Below are 17,105 nucleotides of genomic sequence, written 5' to 3'. Positions count from 1 at the left end.
GCCCCAAATCCCCGCCCCAGCTCCCATGTGCTCACAGCTCGGCTCTCGGCCACACCTACACCCATGAGAAGGACCTGAGCCCATATCAGCTCAAGACATGATGGCCCAAGAACAAGAAGGCCCATTCATATCCAGCTGAATGGAGTGAACACCTGCTGGGCCTTGGACGTGGAGGCCGCAGTAAGAACAGTGGCCCCTTCAGGTGACCTTTCCTGACCAGCTATTTACAAACCCCACGTTTCTACAAGACAGAGGGTGGGTGGGGAACCCACCTCCGTTGCCCCAACCTTTGAAACGGAGCCCCTCACCTTCCCCAACCCTTCTCCTGCCCTCCCATGGTGGCCATTCATGGCTCACTGGGCCATGTCCCGGGTGCTCCAGGAAGAGACCCGTCGGTCGGTCTGAGACTGGAGGCAGGCGGTGGGGGGAGGGGACTTTCGGAATCATCTGGGGCTCAAGCCCTGCTCCCCATCAGCCACACCGAGTTCTCGTCTCCACGCTCAGCAGGAAAGACTGGGAAGGACGCACACAAACGTCTCTGGGAAGAAGGGCGGGTGAGGCCACTGAGACGTGAAGGGCAGCGGCCACCCTGGGTTTGGCCACGTTGCTGGAGAAAAGGGCGAGAAGACTCGAGGCCGGTTAACTGCCCGCTCCCTTCCTCCAGCCTCCCTCACCGTCCACCCACAACAGGCAGATCCCATCCTCAGAAAAGTGCATCCCCGTGAACTTGGCCTTGCCCACTTTTACCACATCTCTCTGAGAAACTTCCCCAAGAGCTGAGTTATGAGGCCACTCGGGAGGGTAAGGGCTGCGTGTCAGCTGTGAGCACAGGCAAGGAGGGAGGCCTTCTTGCTGCTTCACTCCAGGGTGGCCTGGACCCTCCGTTTTTCATTCCAATCCCGAGGGGGAGGAGCTCGGAATCGTCTACTCCAGGCACATCGAGAGCCCCATCCCTCGGGTAAGGCCGCCACTGACTAGCCCCAGAAATCCCCTTCTACGGGAGCCACGTGGGACACACCGGTCCCAGTGTGGCTTACCCAGAACCCTGGCCACAGGCCTTTGTCTGACCCCAAAGATGAGCTGGGGGAGGGCAGTGCTCCAAGCAGCAGAGAGAAGCACACGCTGCGGCTGACCACAATTTTCCCGAACTGCATCAGGCACCCACGACCTAAGCGTGCGGGCGAACGCCGACCCTATGACTGGGTCCAAGGGCCTGGGCCTCCCAAACGTGCCTACCACCCCCGACTGTCCCGTCTCAGGAGGATTGCACGCCCACCGTGTCCTCGACGTTCACCGAGGTGCCCTCACTCACCATCACCGGTGAGGTTTCTGGGGTCCGGAGCAGGCTGCAGGCCACAGGCCACAAGCACGCACACTGAAGAAAGCGGGAGAAAGACCTCCACTTGCTGCCAACGCATCTCATTCGCCCAGGAAGTCTCGAGGGCCAAGCCCGAAGTCAACCCCAGTGGGGGAGCAGCCGATGGGACCGCAGAGTGTGACTTGAGGCAACACGAGCTTTCTCTCCAGTTCGGCCTCCAGAACAGAACACACCCGTCTGGTGGGAAGACACCCTCGTTGATCCCACGCCCTTGGAGCGTGGTGTCAGCTCCTCATGACTGCAAACGAGCCTCCACAGAACACAATGATGCTCATCTCTCTGGGGCCTTCATCAGCCCTCATCGCACGTGAACGAAACCTCTGCCTCTGGAGGGAGAATCCGAGTACTCTCCACCCCCTCCCATAGGAGACTGTCACTCTGGAGGGTCTGGCTCTGGCTGCAAGTGTCATTCCACTGCTACCAAAAACCCGTGTCCGTACCTGCTACGAAACAGAACACATACCTGCTACGCCGGAGGTCCTGCACTGCCATTCCTCTGCTCTACTGTATCAGACTATTACTAACTACAGGACTAGCATTGCTCCGGAAAAAGGAGACGCGTGCCAGGAAACAACATTTCATAGGTGCTTCACTCCTGGATGCCGCAACGCTCCAAAGGACAACCAGCCTTGCAATCCACAGCTGGGAAGGGTGGCCAGAGCAGCCCGTTCTCCGAACAGCCAGCACCCAGACGCTGGGCCGTCGGAAGCGTATGGTTTCCTCTCACCTCCCTCGGCACTGGGAGCAGAACTGCCCCGTTCCCACCGACGTGGTACCACACGCGAGCCGCCTGGGTTCACTTACATCTCTCACTGTCGTTCTGGTCGGCAATGGCCTCCTCCGGGGCGACCGACTTTGGCTTTTTGTCCTGACTTCCTTTCAGCCTTTCCCAGTCAGCGGGGCTGAATTTGCGCACCTCGGAGTCTTTGGTCGTGGGGTGGCCACCTTCTCGCTCTTTCATCTCCAACTCTGAGAAGCGCATCACTGCACGCTACAAAGAGAACGGAGATGGAAAAAAGACACACCTTACCACCAAAGCTATTTCACTGCCCTTACCTTAAAGGAAGGTATCTTCAAAGAAAAGTTTGCCCAAAACCAACCACAATTTATGATACAACTGAGATATTTTAAAATTGAACGATAAAAACGTAAGAGTGTCTATGTGTAACTAGTCACACACTCTTTATTCCTAAAGCCATACGTATGTAGAGATATATGTGGTGTGTATATATAGCCATACATACACTGTGGCATACAGACAGACATTCTCTTTCGAAGGTAAATAAAACAAAACAAAAACACGACGCAAAGAAAGCGAAACAAAAACACAACAGAAAAGAAAACAAATGCACAGTGAATAAAGACGACCATGGCCCACAAACTTCCCTTTGTATATTTGGAAATGAAATTTAACTCAAAAGGTTTATGGAAGATTCCAGTAATAAAAATTTGAAGAACTGACCTCACAGTAAGCAGCGGGTAGACATAAAATACTGTCCTCTTGTAATCCTTCCACCTATGTAATTAAAATGGGCACTCAATGGATCATTTAGATAACTTCATCCATTTTTATAAGCATAAACCAATTTTTTTCTTAACATTGCAAAACAATTTGGCTTTATTTGTCTTTTAATTAAAAGTAAAATATCTTAAGGAAAGTCCTATACAACATCTATCATTCACTAGCAAGTTAAATACATACTCTATCCCTTTAAGCAAGGTTTGTGTTTTTGTTTTGTTTGTTTGTTTGTTTTTTGGGTGGAAAAAAAATTGCACGAATCTCACAGACATGCGGCCGCTACACACCTCCACCAAGTATCACGTAAGGCACTCTAAGCAGCGCTTTTAGGTATATTTGTTAACGTACAGTAACGGCAGAGAAATCAAAGCGATTGATAGGTAAATGTCATGCAGTCTTTTAGACATCCTTCGCAATAATTAAAACTTCCGTTATCAGCATTCGAGTGGAGTTCGCTTAAAATCTACAGAATAACTTAAAGTATCCACTTACGTCCCCTTACTGGACACATTTCAAACATTTAAATTACCCTAAGCTTCATTAACCAAATCAGCCCGGTGTCCTGCCCTATCATACCCCCGGCCCCCTCCTCTTCACACATTAAAAAAACCTGACAACTGGTCAGGCTCCTGAAATTCGGGTGGGGGGGGCTCACCTGCAATGCCCGCTGCTCCCGGCCGAGCTGACTGGAGTCTGCGTACAGTCCGGTAGCGACACACTTGAACCGGTCACCCACGTAACCAGCGGAGTTGGCGATTCTCTTTGCCAGCTTAGATGGCTTCGGGTTCAGAACTTTGCCATCGGTTGATCCTGCCTCGTCAGCTCCGTCTTTGGTGTAGGTGGGGGTGACGTCCACACTCGGTGGGGCACTGCCCACGCAAAATGGTTTGGGATCCTCTTGGGTTTTCCCGAACGTGACCGCAGAGCCGTCGCTCCCCAGGGTCGGCTCCAGGAATGGAGTCGAGACCGGCGTCGCCAGGTTCTCCTTGTTGGTTACCGCTGGAACATTCTCCTTGCTTAAGCCGGAGACTGGCTGGCCCGGAGCCTGTTTGAAAGTATAGGCTTCGTGGAAGTCACTGATGCGTCCCAACTCCTCTCTCAGGGCAATGAAATCCCGGTGTGGCTGTAGAGCCGGGTCAGGTGGGGGTTTGGTGGGCTCGGCACTCTGGCTGACGCTCTCAGCTGTGAAGCCGGGTTTGGACACGTTAGCGTCGGTTTTAGCATCTGGCTCTTCCCGGAGGAGGTCTACATAGACAAGCTTGTCACTCTTGACAACGGTCTTCCCTTGATTTCAGCTGGTGCTGGGCTTTAGGTTCTTGTCCGCGGGGACTTCTGGATGTAACTTGGTGCTGCCGGCTTCCAGTATCTCAGAAAACCGGTTCCAGAGGCTTGGGTCCTCGTAGCGGGTCCTCTCGTGGGACCGGTACCTCCTCTCCGGCTTCTCCTCTTTAGTGATCTCGATGGGCGTATGAGGTATCAACATGGGATGCACCATGCCCAACCCCAGCGCGTCCTGGTAGGTCACAAACTCCGGCCCGCCCGTGGGTAGCCCGTAGGGCAGTCCCGGCTTTGGGGCGAGGTGCCCAGGAAAGAGACTGCCATTGGGCAACACCGGGTGAGGGTAGACAGGGCCTTTGCCGTGTAAGGAGAGGGGACTTATGGCAATGCCCTTGGGCGCTGGGTAAGGCAGGTAACTCCTGGGGTAGGGGATTGGTGGGGACCTGAACGCCTCGTTTGGTGACAGAAATACTGAGCTCGGCGGGAGGCCATTCTCATTCGCTTTGAAGCTCGGCTCTGGGTTGCTGGCTTTGGCGCCCTTGCTGCCGGTGCCGCCGCTGTGCTTGGCAGGTGTGGTCGAGGGATTCGCTTTGAAGCTCGGCTCTGGGTTGCTGGCTTTGGCGCCCTTGCTGCCGGTGCCGCCGCTGTGCTTGGCAGGTGTGGTCGAGGGCTGGCCCACGTGCTGGATGACGGATGGCGTGGTATCCACGGAGCTCCTGCTGGTCTCGCTGCCCTCGGCGGTGGCATTTGGGGCCGGCGACGCAGAGGCTGGGCGGCCGGCGCTCGAGACCGACCCCGAAACGTTAGTGACCACGGCGTCGGCGGCACCCATGCGGGGACACGAAGAACTGCGCTGCTGCGGGATGGCCCAGTCCAAGGCCTTGTTTTTCAGCGGCAGGCCTTTGCCATTGTTCTCTTCGTTAGGACTTGGCCCGGGCACCACCCAGGACGAGGGAGCCGTGCTAATGATCTCAGATCTATAGATAGCACAGCCATTTCCTGGAGGAGACAAGAGTTTCTTTCGGAATCTCACTTCCGGAGAGCACTAGGCCGCTTCCAGCTCTGCTGTGAACCAGGACGGTGGGAGCCATCTTTTTCACGTGGTCAGCTTTGGAAGCATCTACATCCACCACTTTAGAGGACAAGTCTAGTGGCTTATCGGTGACGCCTTTGGTAACCGTCTGCTTCTCCAAGAGAGGAGGTGAGCTGCCACCTTTTCTGTCTTCACCTGCTGTTTTCCGGGTGTGCCCGGGAGCTGGCTGGGTGCTTTCGGCTCCTTCTGGAGCCTTTGGATACTTGCTGCTGCAGAGCCTGGCCGCGGGGAACTCGCTGCTGACCGTCATGTATGGCTTCGACAGGGTGACCGAGGGCGAGGTGGACATCCTGGCACAGTGCTTATGGAACGCGGAGTAGGTGTCCGCAGCGGGCTGGGAGGGAAGGTGGACGCGGGGTGAAGGCCGAGGCGAGGGGGGCAACAGGAGAGCCGTGTCCCCCGGCAGGCCGCTGGTGACCGCCTTGGCAGAGGGCACCCTCGGCTGCTTACTGTTCTGGATGTGGGGATACGAGTGGGAATCGACCGGGTTCCCAGGACTGACGCCCATCTTCCAGGGCAGGCTTTTGTCTGCGCAGTGGACCAGAGGCGGGATGGCTGGTGAGGCCGAAGGCGTCGAGAGTCTCATGGGCGAGGCCAGGGATGATGGGATGTGGGGACTGATGTGGTGAGGTGGCGGCAGGTAGAGAAATCGCTCCCCATTGGTACAGACCAGAGAATACAGCGGCTGGGCCACGCCGTAGGACTGCTGAGGTAGCAAGGCCTTGTACGTGTTCAGGGAATACTTCTTTGGCGAGTCGAGAAAAGGGTAGATGGCTGGCGTGGCCCCCTCCATGTAGGGATTGACCCAGGGCAGCCGCAGGTAACTAGCACCATTGATGTTGAGCGGGCTCTGTTTGTCGCTGGCAGGTCTGTCCAAGCCCAGTGTTTCTGCCGTGGGGACAGCACTTTTTTGTATTCCGGGTGGCGTTTTGTATATAGCACTGAAGCCATTTGGGGGCTTTCCGGAGACAGCGGAGGCCTCCACCATCTCGGGTGTATTCGGTTTGAACTGCATCTCTGGGTTTCTTTCGGAAGAAAACCCCAGACCACCTATGGTTGTGGCAGCCTCCCGCCCTTTCTCTGAGCCCAGTCCACACGAGCTAGAATAGACGATGTTTCCGGGGACACGCAGCCCTTCCCGGATCAGGCCGGTGCGTGCGGTCCATGCTCAGCGCTGCCAGGCCATCGATCCGATGGGCCGTGGTCGCGTCCACCTTCGCAGAAGAAGAATATGGGTATTACCGAGGACATGCCTTCAAAGCAGCCCATCCCAAAGAGAAACCGCGGACTAGCTCAATCGGACATCAGCCTCAACATCTGAGCCGAAACGGTTAAAAACTAAAGGATTCACAAGGTCTTTGGCCCCCGCTTATCCAGAACCCTCCTCTGCCTGCCGCCTCACCGTTGTCCAACTAGTGTCCTCAAAGCACGGAAAACGTTGGTCCCCTTAGACTTGAGGCCCCTGCATTAATCAGTCATCTATTAACTCTGGAAGATCCACCTTCTCAGCAGAAATTCTTTGCTGCAACTGAGGTGATACCAACTCCACTGCTCTCAGAACCACCCTCATGGGGTACAGAACTCGGACTCACCCTCCCCAGGCCCCAGTCAGGTTAGGGCGGGGCGATGTGCACTGCGTTTTCCCCGGATGGAGCGGGGAGGCATTCTTTAACATAACAAAAACCAATCTTCAGGGGGACAGTAAGGAATGAAGGACTTGAGCTGTCTCATTTCTAAATCAATAAAGAGGCCATGGGTCAAACTGTAGTTGTGTCTTTTGACTTCCTCTCCCTGGTATCTGAAGACAGCTCTGTTTCATATTTTACTGGGAAGGGAAACCCTAAGGGTCTACTTGGAGGCTACACATTTATCCAGCTGGGAGCACTGATGTGGCACGTAGCTTATCGAAGAAAAGGCGGCACGTATCCCACCAGTCACCAGGGGACGAGGACGTAAATGGCGAGCACAGCCAAGAAAGCGAGCCAGGAAGAAATTGGGTGAGGCTTCGTCCTGCGGCCTAGGCTTTCTACTCAGCCCTGCCCTGAAACACCCCGCCCCGCCCCCAAAAGGCCCTTTAATGGTAGGCAAATGAATGCACGATTGATTACAGATCACTGATACTCAGCACATCAACAGAAGCCATTAATCTCTTACCACGTTGTGATTCAAGGGGTTGTCTTCCCTTAGTTCCAGTACGGCCTTTGAAGTGTCACCTTCGTTTACAGGAATTTTCCTATTTAGAAGGACACACCAACTTCATGAAAGCATTCCTCACTTAATCCATCTTTCATAGATTGCCCCAGAATAGACCAGTTTCTAATAACTCCGTTTTTCCAACTGCCCTTAAAAAAAAAAAAATCCTCCCCAATGGCCCATATTGAAAGTTGTCCCCGAATGGTGATTCAACGGGACTGGGAAAAACAAAGGAAAGGCAGGGCAACAGGGATGTGAAATCACAGATGCTACGTCCTCGAGGTGGGTAAGGCAGGAAGTCTGCACAACCACGTCACCCTCACAATTCTTCCTCCAGAGAGGCCGGGCAGGACAGTCCGGGCTCTGCTGTCCTAGCAGACCCTTATAAGCTCTACCTGAGGACAGGAATGAAGTAATACAATGTCCAAAGCCAAAGTGGGGACCTCAAGGCTGGAGTCTGCGAGCTGGCTACATCAATCACTTCTGTGTTACCCGTGAGGACAGGCTTTCAAAACTTTTCCCCAAACAAAGTTAGGTACCATGTCCTATGAAACTGGTTTCCATGGTGATAATGAAGCCATATTTGACTGCCTCTATCAAAATGATGGGGGATAACACACTAATATCATACAAATGTCAGCTGCTCCAGGGGAAGCCGCACATCTGTGCCAGGCTGCTTGCGGCTGCCCCTGGAACTTGTTATCAGAGAGCATCGATAAAGAAAGTGCTTGGTGCCAACTTCCAAATCCCCAGGATAAAATCACTGACAAGCGGCAGAGAGAAGTTTCATCATTACCCGGAAGAGCAGCTTCAATTATCTACTGCTTAGCTGCCTCTACCCCGCACTCCAAAATTACTGATGAGGAAGCATAACAGAGCTGCCGGGTGACTGAAACCAGGAGCCAGTGGCCTCGCTTAACAGGTGGCGGAGGACGCAGAGAAACCCTGGGCTTCAATGGTGTGAAGGGTGGCTATCGTCCCATTTATTACTGAGCAAACTATTTGTTTTAAAAGCACATCGAAGGCCGATCCACCTGGGCCCACACTCCTGACATTTAGAGTTAAAGCAGCATATAGACTGGGATTAATTCTCCTTCGTAAATATGAAATAATAAATTAAGGACGAAAGTGCACTGAAAGGCCGCTTTAGGGGCTAACCTCTTAAAGGGCGGCAATGCTTCGCTGAGCCAGGTTGCCTGTTAAAACTGTAAATCAAGGGCCACCAGCTAGGCAGGAGATCTCCCCCCTACCCCCTTAGGGCCCACTCTGGCTGTGAGGACATGAAGGGGGGGCTCTGCTCAGGAGCCCTGAGGAAGGACCCACGCTCTCCCCAGGCCTCAGCCGGACACGCGCATTTACCTGTTGTCGCTGATCCCACACATGCAGACCCTCTCGCTGTTCATCCAGCTGTGAACATTCCCATATGGGGCGGGGGGGGTGTGTGCTGAAAGCATGTCGTCTTCTTGGATGGCAGCTTTTCTTCAAGCGTCTAGTCTGTTTAAAACAAAAAGAAGCCCAGGAGGTTGAATAAAAAAGGAGCCAAAGAGGGAACAAGAGAAACCCTCCTTCTAGGCACTTCATACAGAATGCACTTGGGAAGGCAGACCCTGCTCCACGTTCTACAGATGGCCAGAAGCAAAGGAACACACCTGAGCCAGAGGTTCAAGGAGGGAGGTGGAACTTCCCTGGCAGGAGGCGCTGGGGATTCAGAGAGTTCAAGAGCCACAGGCCACACCATTCAAGGTACAGCACATGACACCCTTAACCTGCCCTTCTCCCTTCTCCCTTCCCCTTTCCCAGCCTTTTGGAGAACACACTTGGATCGAAAGTGGACGGTGCTAGATTCCAGGGAGCCCCACATTGACTCTTCTTGTGGCTGAAAGGATTGGGGACAGGGGTGGGGTGTGGGCTAAAAGGCACAACAGTCCGGTGTGGTGGCCCAAACTACGACTCACTTCCACGGCTGCGGTGCGTGTGACTTACAGATGGAGGGGTAAAAAGAGTCAGTGCGCTGGCGAGCCACCCCACCCGAGCCCTAGATTAGATTAAGCCCCAAACCTGGGTGGTTTGGCCTGGGAGCTGCAGAGGGAGGGGGCTGAGTAATTCAATGACGCCTGCTCGCTGGGGACCAGCAATCAGGAGCGAGTGCAGAAATCGGAGCAGCCCAGGCTGCCGGGCTGGGGCTGGGGCTGGGGCTGCAAGATTCCGGCCCACGGGGAGCAAGCAGAAGCCACCCGTTTTCCGTCTAGCGGGAGGAGGGGGGAGGCTGCTGAGGCACAGGGGAGAGCCCCGCCCCCTCCTTAACTTCCCGGCCCACCAGCCCCACCCACACCACATTCTAGTTTGCTGCATGAGTGAAGGGTCAGGACAAGCTGCATTTTATTCACAGGATTATCACGGTGCGTGATTTATCCTCGTGCAGGATTTTAATTGCTCTTTGGAGGTTGAGCCGTTTCTTTTGACTGCGCTTCAGCTCCATATCCTGCTGTTAAATGCTGGGTTAATAAGTAGGGGAGCCTTTAATGCCTGGGACCGATGGCCCTAGGCAATTCCCCTGCTCAGACTCCCTTGTCCCGGGGCAGGGTGGCGGGGGAGGCCCCCCCCCCAGCCACGGCCTCTTTACACAGGACCCAAACCTGAGTGTGAAATCACTGGTGTGCAGCTCATGGGGGCAACTTTTCTTTCTCCTCCCTCACACACCCACCCACACAGCTCCCGAAAGCCCAAATGTTCCCCAAGTCGACACATTTCCTTTGTTAGCAGGAAAAAATACGCAAATGCTTGCTTTTACACTTTAGCACACGGAGCTGACTGCCAGGGCTGTTGGGTGGGAGCCACCAAGGACTGGGGACTCTTTTTCCGAGAGTGACTAGGGGTGGGGTCGGGGAGCACCTGGGAGACCTGAATCCCAAAGCCAGCCAGGCTATCCCTCTGCATTTCTTTGTCCTAACACAGGCTTTTGTCCACCAGCATCCCCCATCGGCCCCTATACAGAAGAGAACACCATCTGTTCATCAAGAGCCCCACGCCGCAGACACACGGCGCGTAGTTAGAGCTCAACGATGAAGCTGGAGGAGAGGCAGGGATCTCCCAGTTGTGTCCGGCCTGGTGGGATTCTAGAGAAGCTATTTCTTTAGGAAGCGTCCCTTTCTTTAGACAGACTGGGGCATTTCCAGTGGCTGGCCACAGTGCCCCGAAAAGGTGGACTCAGATGGACTTGGGCATCAAGGAAGGTTCTGTGGGGGGCTCACGGGCTGTTCTTCCATGTTTCGAACATACAAATCAAGTTGGGGGCAGGCCACCACTAGTGCAGGGCCGACCAGAAGGCACGTTCAACAAAGTGTCCCCTCCCTAACCCCTGCAGCCCCTTCTACAAAAGGAAGACCAAAAGGAAGATGTCCAGGGAAGCCTCATCTAAAAGGTGGAGGAGCAACATTCCTCGGTGCAAGTGTCCTGGCCGTGGCTGCAGCGGGAGGACCACACCATGCCACCCCCTGGCTGGGTGTCATGATGAAATTTGGACATTATACCAGAAGCCAAAGGGTCACTCCATCAAACCCTTAAGAAAAGGATGAGGGACGAAGCGTGTGTGCCCTCGAAGCCCCAATCTTCTTCTGGTGCTCCAGTCTTCAAAACTTACACAAGCTGCCTCTTACATGTCTCCTTCAGTTGTCACCTTGGGACAAGGACCTCTGAGCACCTGACTGAGGAAACAGAAAGGCCCCTGCCACAATCATCCTACTGAACCCTCTCCCCTCCCCTCAAAAAGGGCCAGCAGCCCCCTTCCCTTGAAAGGGCTTTTCTTTAGAAAGGGCGGCCTGGACTTAGCATGAGAGGGGAATGCACTTTAGAGACACCTGGGACCATGGGGTGCTTTCAAAGCCTCTCCCCGCCCTTCCAGGTCTTGACTGGTGGGGTTTTCAATATTAACACCGCACAGATAAATAACACCCAGTGGCAGGATGAAGTGTTCTTACGTGCACAGGGTCAGATGGAGGGTTGAGGCCCCGAGCGTGGTCCGTTGAGGCCCCGAGCGTGGTCCGGTGTCACGGGAGTGGAGGCGGGGCGGGGCGGGGGGCTGGCCGTGAAGAAACAAGAGGAGGAGGGGCAAGGCTCAGTACTGGATCCTGCTGACTACACCCACACACACACACCCACACCCACACCCACACACTTATAAACTTTAGCTGCCCCATGAACTTTTTGTGAACTGTTTAAAAGTGGAGGTCTGTTGAACAAACAGCGGCGCCACTGCCAGCCATAATTTCATTGCAACGAGCTAAAGACTTTTAACTCTCTTCCGGTTCCGGGCCAAAGATGGACCTGAGTGGAAAGGGCCAAGGAGCCGGGGGCCCTGCCTGGCGTGAGGCCCTTCTCCAGAGTGACAGCCCAAATCCTGGGCAGGAACACCCTCATCCTGGGCAAAGGCCATACTGCGTACACCCCACCATCACTGAAGAACGGGCCCACCCCCCATCTCTCTGGGATGTAGAACTAAACTAACTAAGGGGATCGTGGGCGCAAGGGACACAGAGATAGGGTCAGAGACACCGCCACGCTCACCCCATTCCTCTTCTAGAAGCGGCTATTGAAATAGTTGGGGGTCTTTCTTACTTTCTTCTTCTTCTTTTTTTTTTAACCTCCAAGGAAAAGTTCTTCAAAAGTGACTTCCCTGACCCTTGGCTGTGGGTCATGCTGCAGGGGGCAAATGACGTGATTTAGATGACAGACACAGCAGGCGCTTTGCTGCTGTATATAAGAGGCTCATCTGCCCTTATTTCTCAACGACCCCCCCCTTTTCTTCCACAGGTGGGTGATGCTTCTGGAAGTGCCAAGATGTGTGAAGCCAGTCATGAAAAGCACTTTACAAGCACCAACCTGTTTCCAGTGGGAGCTGCTAAGCTACACCCTGGCTCTGGGTTTTAACCCTTTTTTCCAGCAGTGGAGAGAAGGGGGCAAGGATGTGGGACAGGGATGAAGAGGGAAGGTGGCCAAGAGAAGGGGTCAGCCGGGGAGACGGAAGAGCGTCTGGTTTCTGAAGAACAGACCAGGAATTGTGGTGGCTGCCCGCTGAACACCCAGTTCTGCGAGAGACCCGGCTTGCAAAACGCAGACTTGCCGCGTGGTCTCCGGCTTTCGGTCTGGCCCTAGGGGCAAGCACAGGAGAGCTTGAGTCTCCCTCGACAGACTTGGGCAGTCATCTGGTCCGGGAGCCAAGAGTTATGATTAGCATCCGAGCTTGGCCTGGACGCTGGGGAGAAGAGCCTGATTGGCAGAAAGAGGTCAGAGGGACCAAGATTAGGAGCTGTCCCCCCAACCTCGGCATCCCTGAGCGAGGGCACTTTGGCCCTCTGTGAAAAGACACGAGGGGGCACACGGGTCCCCAGCTGCACCCACCACCGTTCTGCCGATTCCTGCCATGAAGACACCATTATGGAATGAGGAGAAGGAGAGAACGTTTGTTTTGTTTTTTTTCTTTAAAGGCGACTTCCCTTGGCAGGCAACAAACAGGCTGCAAAGGAAGGAGCAGTGGCCGTGAGAGGCTGGCGTGAGCGCAGGGAGGAAGGCAGCACCAGGCCACTCCTGCCACCTCTCCTTTCTCTCCACCCCAGCTCCTCCTGGCACCGGGCCACTTTCCACTGCCTCCGCCCTTGAGGCGCTGATGGATTGGTTCAAGTCTGCACAGCACGCTTGTCAAGTGACAGCGACGGAATGGGAAGCAGTGCCACCAAACCATCCCAACTCCACTCCAATACGAACGGTGCCCCTTCCTAGGGCCTCACTCTCTAGGCACCCCATGCCGCATCAGGCATTTATCCAGTTAGTGACCAAGAAGACCTGGACGGGTTTTGGGGAGCTTCCGGCTCAGAAGGCCGGGCAGACGGCAGGGCTCCCAGCCAGCATGCCATGTACCACGGTCCTCCGTAGGCTGGGGACCTCTTCGGGGAAGGGGTGTCTCTCGCTGCACCGGCATGGCTGGTTCTCTGTGGAGGACACGCGCGCGCGCGCGCAGTCACCACAGCCTCCCAGCTCCCACTCTCATCCACGGCGTGTCTCTGGGCAGGTGGCCGGACCTCTTCAACTCTGGCCCCCTCATCTGTAAATATTTGGCACCGTGTTTTCCAGAGGATTAAACTGCACTATGGACTCGAGTTCTGCCTGGCAATAGCTGGTGCAGGCCACATCTGACCCATTAAACAGCATCTGACTCCACTAAACATTCTACATAACAAACCAACCCCAGAATGGCTACATAGTTTCCTTGCGGCAGAGGGAAGGCTGAGGCAGGGACACAGAGGGGGCCAGGGAGGGGTGACCTTCTGCAGAGTGTGTGGCTTTCATGGAAGCCCAAAGCTCATGGCGCGGGAGCCCTTCCTGGGACTGCTCCAAGCGCAGACTGAGTCACACACAGACACTTCTCTACTGGTGTCAAGGAAGGGAGGGAAGAAGAAGTTCCTATTTTAGCACTGGGGGCCGCGAGGAGGTGGGAGATGAGAAAAAGCGGTCCAGGGTGTGCAGCGTTGGGGCAAGTCCTCCTGGGATGTTTTCCCCAGTATGTGTAGCAGTGGGGAGAAGGGAACCCCAAGGATGCCCCCAGGTCGGGGCGAGGGTCGCAGGCGTCCTGGGGTGTGGCTGAAGGAGGTCGCCCGACGGGTCCTGCAGCCGGGCATGGGTGCTGGGGGGGAGTGAGGAGTGGAAGGTGTGATCCAGCCTGCCCAGGCGCTGTCTCTTGGCACACTCCAAGTCATGGCTGTCGCCGCCTCCAGAGGCGTCCCCACTCACGACCCAAGTTTTGCATTAGTAACAGAGCTGCGGAGCAGGAGTGCGGGTGTGACGGGGTGGGGGACGGGAAACTCACGCGGCTGGCCCTGACCTTTTGAGCAACCAGAACCTTCCCTGCCTCCTCCCAGGGCGCCAGGATAGCGCCGCGAGCCACTCGGGTCAGTCGGGAGTGAACTTGGCCCGCAGCGGCAGCGGCGCCCCCTCCCCCGCCTCAGCCCCGAGCACGGATCGGTCGGCAGCAAAGGGATTTTCTCTCCCACCACACACACCCGCGCTGCCGCAGGCTCCGCGCCCCTCCTACGCCAGGTCCCCGCGCGGGGCCGCCCCCCCACACGCACCCCCCGCCCGACCTTCCAGGACCCCCGGCTCTCTCGGCCAGCCCCCGACCCCAGCTCACCCCGCCCGCGCGCTCCTCTGGGCTCCCCCTTCCCAGGCGCCTGCCGCTGAATCTCTGACAAAAAGCAACTTTGGGTGGGCGCACGGAGAACCCAGGATGTGCGGCGGCGCGCCCCAGGGGAGTGGGCACTGACTGGAGACCGCTCCGGCCCATCGTCCTGCGCTCCCTTCGGCCAGTCTGGAGTGTTCTCTCCGTGGAAGCCTCCCCCACCTTCCCCGATTCAAAGATGCAAGCCAGGTGTAGCCAACTGTAAAAGGGGGCTCGGGGGCTTGGGGAGGGGGGCACCAGCAAGGATCGACCGGGAGAGCCGCTGCCAAACCGGGGCTGCCCGCCACACACCCCCTTTCCCAAAAACAGAGCCGTGGCCCCCCGTCAGCTCTTGGACCAACCTCAGACACTTCCCCTTCCCCCCGCCAACCCCCCCTCCCGACGCCAGGCCTCGGCTTTTTGTTCCTTTCACTTTCTTTCACGGTTGTGCCACACACAACCACGCGTGTATGCAAGAGGGGGCCCCATTTGGAAGCTGGTGTCCCTCAACAGGAGGCAGCAGCCCAGGACAGGAAACCTCGGTTGAAAGCAATCAATCAACCTGACTCCTCTCCTCCCCGCCCACCCACCCTCCACACCCCCTCGGGTCTGGTCCCTACAGGCTGGGTTCCCACTTGGAGTCTACACAACCTGGAGGCAGATCCAGAATAAACGATCCATAGACCACGACTCTAGACGGGGTGTCACTGCACTGCAGCCTCCATCAGGGCTTTGTAGAAATAGTGAACTCACTGCAAACTCCTCCCCCCACAAGGAACAAGCTAGACCAGAAAGCTATTAACGACAGCTATCATTAGTACACACAGGAAGCACAAAGGAACTTTTTACGAATAAAAGATGCATAGGGGCTTCCCTGGTGGCGCAGTGGTTGGGAGTCCGCCTGCCGATGCAGCGGACGCGGGTTCGTGCCCCGGTCCGGGAAGATCCCACATGCCGCGGAGCAGCTGGGCCTGTGAGCCATGGCCGCTGAGCCTGCGCGTCCGGTGCCTGTGCTTCACAACGGGGGAGGCCACAATGGTGAGAGGCCCGCATACTGCAAAAAAAAAAAAAAAAAAAAAAAAAAAAGATGCATAAAACACAGGGTCCTGTGACCTGCACCCGGCTTCCCTGCTGATTGTGTGCAGCCTGGGAGTCCTGGGAAGGCTGGGGATGAGGGTCAGAGGAGGACAGGGGCTCCCACTTTCTTTACGAGGAACAATAGGAACCCCACGTCTGTTCATCTTGGAACCCGGAACACCCCAAACAAAGCTGTGGGAAAACTGCGGTAGACGTGGGGGCCCGTGAATTTTTCTAGCTGTTCAGAGCTTAATTACTCCTCCTTGACCCGTGGGACCAGACACGACACCACCAAGGTTAAAATGCCCCAAACAGCGCCCAGCAGATGTGAGCGAGCTGGCAGACGCGCCAATGAGACCTGCCTGCCTCGGAGCACGATAACAAGTGACTCATACGTTGCATATCGTTGAAAGAAAATTATTTTTCTCTAATTTGCATTTGCTTCGGGGGAAAAAAAAGCCAACCAGAGTCCCTCTTCACAAGCACAAGTCTAATCCTGGAAATGCAGCCCGGCTGCTTTAAGAGAGCTGGAAGGAGGGAAAGACTGCCAGCGCTTTGGCGTTGCAGGCTTGTTTATCTTTCCGCCTTTCCTCCAAGGCGAAACTCGTTTTGCAAGCAACATTCCTACAGAAAATGGCACACGTCCTAAAAAGAGACCAATTTATAGAACTGGCACCGAAGTTCATGTATCATTCCAGAAGCATCTCCCAGCTCCCCACTAGGGAACCCAACTAGATGTAGAAGTCCACATTATAACTCAGAGAGTAGATGTGGGGGCAGGGGGGAGCGGAGGTGGACCCGTAATTTGCAGATATCCTGCAAGCTGTACACTCAGGGGCCGAAATCACACAGAAGGGCAGGATATAGAATTAAGTCAGCTCTAAATGATCCTCCAAAGCCCGGGGGCCAGGGTTGCGGAAGCCTTCAACCTTGAGGTTGGGGGGAGTGGTGCTTACCCCCAGCTTGCCCCAGGACAGCCCAGGGGCAGGCCCATCTTCTGGACCATCCTGAGGACCATCCTGAGCCTGCCAGCTTGGACCGGCCCAGCGGGGTATTGCTGCCACCCACCAACTGTTCTCCCTCCCACCCTGGCGCCTCCCCGCAGTGCCTGGCAGAGGACCAGGAACTCAGAGAAGGCCGGGCTGTGGGCATCTCGTTGATTAAGTCACAGAGTGGGTGGCGCTGTGGGCAGACCTCAAGACAGCACCGCTGGTCCTGCAGCTGAAAGGCAAGTGCGCTCTTAAAAACCGGGAAGGCAAAGGGAGGCGGGTGATCAAAAGCCGACTTGCACCCCTCCCCACCCCCATTCACCCCCCTTCGGGTCCTGAACCTACACACTTGTGTTTCCAATCCAGGAAAC

General features: G+C 55.6%; 1 protein-coding gene and 1 pseudogene across 2 annotated transcripts in view; both read right to left on the bottom strand.

Moving 5' to 3' along the window:
- LOC308610914 (centrosomal protein of 78 kDa-like) overlaps positions 1 to 17,105 on the bottom strand; it is a 558,473-nt pseudogene that overhangs the window by 42,646 nt on the left and 498,722 nt on the right. The gene's annotated exons all lie outside the window — the stretch shown is intronic.
- Positions 1 to 17,105, bottom strand: part of LOC308610909 (BCL-6 corepressor-like) — a 43,404-nt gene that overhangs the window by 14,412 nt on the left and 11,887 nt on the right. The window contains 12 exon segments of the mRNA XM_081259897.1: positions 1,313 to 1,375; positions 2,183 to 2,369; positions 2,841 to 2,894; positions 3,553 to 4,188; positions 4,192 to 5,187; positions 5,189 to 6,421; positions 6,423 to 6,482; positions 7,423 to 7,501; positions 8,821 to 8,955; positions 10,992 to 11,165; positions 11,439 to 11,595; positions 12,025 to 12,156. Of these exon segments, the coding sequence (XP_081116023.1) occupies positions 1,313 to 1,375; positions 2,183 to 2,369; positions 2,841 to 2,894; positions 3,553 to 4,188; positions 4,192 to 5,187; positions 5,189 to 6,421; positions 6,423 to 6,482; positions 7,423 to 7,501; positions 8,821 to 8,915 (3,403 nt within the window). The 5' untranslated portion in view covers positions 8,916 to 8,955; positions 10,992 to 11,165; positions 11,439 to 11,595; positions 12,025 to 12,156.

Source organism: Mesoplodon bidens (assembly GCF_964165515.1).
Source record: "Mesoplodon bidens genome assembly, contig: HAP1_SCAFFOLD_96, whole genome shotgun sequence".
Lineage (NCBI taxonomy): Eukaryota > Metazoa > Chordata > Mammalia > Artiodactyla > Ziphiidae > Mesoplodon > Mesoplodon bidens.
The sequence above is the reverse complement of the archived record's forward strand: the minus strand, read 5'-3'. Positions and strand labels throughout refer to the sequence as shown.